We start from the raw sequence: 4,890 nt of genomic DNA on the forward strand, positions 1-4,890 counted from the left end.
GTCGCATGAATGCCAAATACAGAAATAAAATAACCTCTCTACTCCTGCCCAAGATTCCCCTGTTTTTAGATCGAAGGATCGCATTAGCCCTTTTGACCACAATGATGCACTGAGATCTCATGTTGAGCTAATTATCCACCATAAACCCCTAGTCTTTTTCAAAGTCACTTTTTCCCAGGATAGAGTCCCCCATCCTGTATATGCAGCCTACATTCTTTGTTCCCATATGTCTACATTTACATATAGACATATTGAATAACACCTATTTTTGCTTACACCCATCTTATCAGGTGATCCAGATTGTTCTGCATCAGTGATCGGTTCTCTTCATTATTTACCACTCCCCCAAATTTTGTGATGTCTGCAAATTTTATCAGTAAAGCTTCATCAGCAGTTCTCAGACAGTTTTTTAAAGGAGCATCCCTATCATTATCCACATATTACAGACAGGGAAACTGATGCTCAGCGTGATGAAAAATTATTCACCCAAGGATGTGGTAGGATTGAGAGGCTGAGGTCCTCGTTTTGTTAATGTATTTTTATTTTGTGACTCCTTCATTTTATGTTTTACAGCTCATCATGTTGAGGAATACATGAACATGGAAAATCAAACCATGGTGACAGAATTCATCCTCCTGGGACTTTCCAATGACCCACACCTCCAGATCTTCCTCTTCGTGGTGTTTTTGGTTATTTACGCTATAACCCTGTTGGGGAACATGATGATCATGCTGGTGATAAGTAGCGATCTTCAACTCCACACCCCCATGTACTTCTTCCTGTTCCATTTGTCCTTTATGGACATCTGCTATTCCTCAGTCACCGTCCCTAAGATGCTGCAGAACTTCCTCACAGAGAGAAAGACAATATCAGCCAACGGCTGCTTTGCACAGAACTTCCTCTTCCTTTTGTCAGGTGGCACTGGAGTTTTCATTCTCTCGGCGATGGCGTATGATCGATACGCCGCCATCTGTAACCCGCTGCATTACGTGGGGACCATGAATAAGCAAGTCTGTTGTCACTTGCTTTGTGGCTCTTGCATATCTGGGTTCTTGTATGCACTGGCCAACACTGTCTCTGTATTAAGCTTACACTTCTGTGGTCCCAATGAAATCAACCATTTCAGCTGCGAGCCCCCTGCGCTCTTAGTCTTGTCCTGTTCTGAGACACTGACCCCTAGACTGGTGCTTCTTACATCTGTTATAATTTTTGGATCAAGCTCCTTCCTCCTCACCCTGGTCTCCTACATTTACATAATCTCCACCATCCTGAGGATACGCTCGGCAAAGGGCAGGCGTAAAGCCTTCTCCACCTGCAGCTCCCATCTCATGGTGGTTATTTTATACTATGGAACAGGTTGTTTCCGGTACATGAAGCCTGCTTATGAAGCATCTGATCTTGATAGAATAATTTCCATCCAGTACAGCATCTTAACGCCCATGTTAAACCCCGTCATCTACAGCTTGAAAAACAAAGATGTGAAAACTGCTCTGTGGAAACTATTTGGAAAATTCAAGTTTCCCAAGGAATCTTAATGTTGTTAAATGGAGAATAAAGACACATTGAACTGGTGGTCAATATCTCAAAAAAACAAGCTAGTGTAATAGACTAAGTATTTGTATTTATGAATTTGTGTCCAGAAGTGCTTTGGGCTTAAACTTTCACAGTTACCAGAGGGAGCTGGGAATCCAGTTCCTCTAAATGAATTTGAAAAACTCAGACTTAGTTTTCCAAAAATCAAACACACTGCACTTTATTCTCCCCTCCCTTTGCCTGGGATACATGTGGAGTAATTCTAGTAAAGTCTGTGGTATTGATTCACTGATCTCACACCCAGATGTAAATCAGGAGTAATTCCATTGAGTCACAGGAGCTAATTCTCCTTTCACTTTCTTGGTGTAAATCAGGAGTAACTCCTACAACTAATCAAAAGCTTTTAATGCAAACATTTTTTATCAAATGATAATTTTATAGATTTATTTTCACAAAAAGTCATATATTAGTGCATTTTAATGTAGAAAAATGAGAAAATAACACTATAAAAAGAATGTTGTTTGTTCTGTTTTATTTTAACCATGCCATAAGAAAATGTTTTGTTTGGGTTTTGAAAACAAAATAAAATGTTGGTTGACTTTTGGTTTTCAGAATTTTGTTTTTATTTTTCCAATTTCCCTCCCTCTTTTTTACTCTCTCTTCCACTGAAAACCTTGCAATTTTTTTTAAAAAAAGGAGACAAAGTGTGTATGATGTCATTTCCCCCCCTGCTTTTCCTCTACATTTTTCCTTTCACTCTTCTACTTTTTCCCACTGTTACTAGGAAGAGAAAGGTAGGAGGGGAAATCTGAAAACAGAACTATACAGTTTTGTTTGTTTTTGAAAACAGAAACAAACAAAGATTGAAAATTGCAATTTGAAATAAACATATTCACTTTTGGGGGACGTTCCAAAATATAATTTATTTTCAGCAAATTGTTTTGGAACAAAATTGTTTAAAAATAATATAGGATTTTTCAACCAGTTCTATGTGAAGATCTTTAAGTGTGCGGGAGGTCAGATTAGATGATCATAATGATCCTTTCGGATCTTAAAGTCTAGGAGTCTATAACAACTCCATTTGTGTCAAAGGAGTATCACCGGTGGCAAATCAGTATCAGTGGGAGAAGAGAGCACCCTGATCTCAGGGTGCTATAATAATAATAAATCGGCTGGAGCTTGCTTAGACTAATCTGAAAATTGCTCATTCGATTGCTAATTGAAGATTATGGCAATACAATAATAAGAGTAACATGAGCAATGTATTTTGATTTGTATTCATCATTGTCATTTCACAGAGGAGCTGTCTCTGACTGAATTTGTTTTGTGAAAGATCTGCTCTAGTGCAACCACAACTAATGGACTTGAAGCAGGAATTAATTCAGGAATGTCCTATGACCTGTGTTTAAAAGAGGAGGTTAGTCCTCAGAAGTTAAAAAGAACAATTTTTCTCGCTCCTCCTTGTAACAATCTTTTACGAACTTCAACTCTGTTATCATGTCCCCCCTCAGCCTTCCCTTCTTCATACTAAACAACCCCAGTTTTATCAGTCGACCCTCACTGGTCATGTTTTCTAGGCCTTTAATCAGTTTTGTTGCTCTTCTCTGGACTTTCTCCAATTTATCTACATCTTTCCTGAAACGTGGCATCCAGAACGTTGCTTCCTTCTCATTTTTTATCCTTTGCTGCTCTCTAGTAATCACAAAGCAAACAGAATTTCTTTGACATGAGCCACATTCTCCATCTTTTCCTTTTCCTTTTATATGAAGATCCATTTCCAAATGCTTCCTGTTCATCCACCAAAATGGCACATCCAAAACTGCTATTAGCAAACATCTCCAAAGGCTGGAGAGGGGACGCTAGATGGGGAGGACTCTGAGTTACTACAGAGAGTTCTTGCCCAGGTGCCTGGTTGTTGCTCTCACCCACATGCTCAGGGTCAAACTGATCACCATACTTGGGGTTGGGCAGGAATTTGTCTACAGGTCAGGTTGGGAGAAGCCAGGTTTTTTTTCTCCTTCCTTTGCAGTATGGGGCAAGGATCACTTGCTGGTTTGAAGTAGAGTAAATAGTAAATTCTCTGTAACTTGAAGTATTTAAATAAAGGTTTGAGGACTTCAGTAACTCAGCCAGAGGTTATGGGTCTATTACAGGAGTGGGTGGGTGAGTTTCTGTGGCTGCGATATACAGGAGGTCAGACTAGATGATCATGATGGTCCCTGCTGGCTGTAAAATTTGAGTCTAAAATTGATAAATCAAAACATCTCATTAGCCATGTTGGGGCACTCGGCACTTGGATCAGATCACAGTGTCCCAGGCAGCCACAGAGATTTGCCTTTGTAGTGTTAATTCATCAGCCAGTAATGCATGTAGGCCCCGTGCTGGTATCACTGAAGCTAATGAGAACTTGGCCTGTGATCTCAGTGGCATCTGGCTGAGAGCCCATTCCTTGTGATTGCAATGTCTATTTAGGTAGCTAAACGATGCCAAACATGGCAGAGACTGAGCACTCCACAGCCAACGATAAATGTAACCTTCCAGCAGTCCTGTGAAGTAGGGAGAGGGCTTGATCCTCTCATTAAAGAGAGGGAAACTGAGGCACAGAAGGTTAGATCCCCAGATGCTGCAAATCCACCTATCCATATTTCCTAGGTATTTACATAGGCCTCCTCACTGTGGTATCTGAGCATCCCTCAGTCAAAAACAGACTTAAACATCACAATGCCCCAGTCAGGTTGGGAAGTGTGATTATCCCTATTTTACAGGGGGGAAACCTAGGCACAGGGACGCTTAAGTAATCAACTTGCTGATGTATCCTCTGTACCATGAAGTCTTTAACCCATGATTTGAGCACTTCAGTAACTGAGTCACAGGCTAGGGGTCCATTACAGGAGTGGGTGGGTGAGGTTCTGTGGTCTGCGTTGTGCAGGAGGTCTGACTAGATGATCATATTGGTCGCTTCTGACCTTAAAATCTGTGAGTCTAATTTATGCAAAGTCAGACGAGGAGTTTGTGACTCCAGTGGAATCACAGCTGATTTACGCCAGGTGGGGCTCTGGCTCCAGAAGAGTGACAGCTGGGTTCTACAGCTGAAAATCCAATCCACAGTGTTTAAGGATGAAGTTTCCAGCCTGCTTGGGGGATTTGGACACACAACTCCCAATAACTTTGGTTTGTGAACTTCAACCTAAGTGACCTACTCAATGCCACATAGAGCGTCCACAACAAAGACAGGAATTAAACAGAGTTTTTAGCACAAGTGCATTAAACCCAAGATCAATCTTAACTTCTAGGCAGGAATCACTGTGTGTTGGTATCAACATCGTCATTAATGATCTGGATGATGGAATGGATTGC

The 4,890-nt window shown here is 40.8% G+C and overlaps 1 protein-coding gene across 1 annotated transcript; it reads left to right on the forward strand.

The window, feature by feature from the left end:
• The first annotated feature begins 593 nt into the window (after positions 1-593).
• On the forward strand, positions 594-1,535 carry LOC137167601 (olfactory receptor 5J3-like). The gene has a single exon (XM_067569807.1). The coding sequence runs from the start codon at positions 594-596 to the stop codon at positions 1,533-1,535; it is 942 nt and encodes a 313-aa protein (XP_067425908.1).
• Positions 1,536-4,890: the final 3,355 nt, after the last annotated feature.

The sequence above is a fragment of the Emydura macquarii genome, unplaced genomic scaffold (genome assembly GCF_026122565.2).
Source record: "Emydura macquarii macquarii isolate MOO-44397 ecotype Brisbane River unplaced genomic scaffold, CSIRO-AGI_Emac_v2 contig_2946, whole genome shotgun sequence".
NCBI classification, from domain to species: Eukaryota; Metazoa; Chordata; order Testudines; family Chelidae; genus Emydura; species Emydura macquarii.

Bases quoted from the DNA above. Each gene is read 5' to 3' on its own strand.
- LOC137167601 (XM_067569807.1), top strand. From the start codon at position 594: ATGAACATGGAAAATCAAACCATGGTGACAGAATTCATCCTCCTGGGA.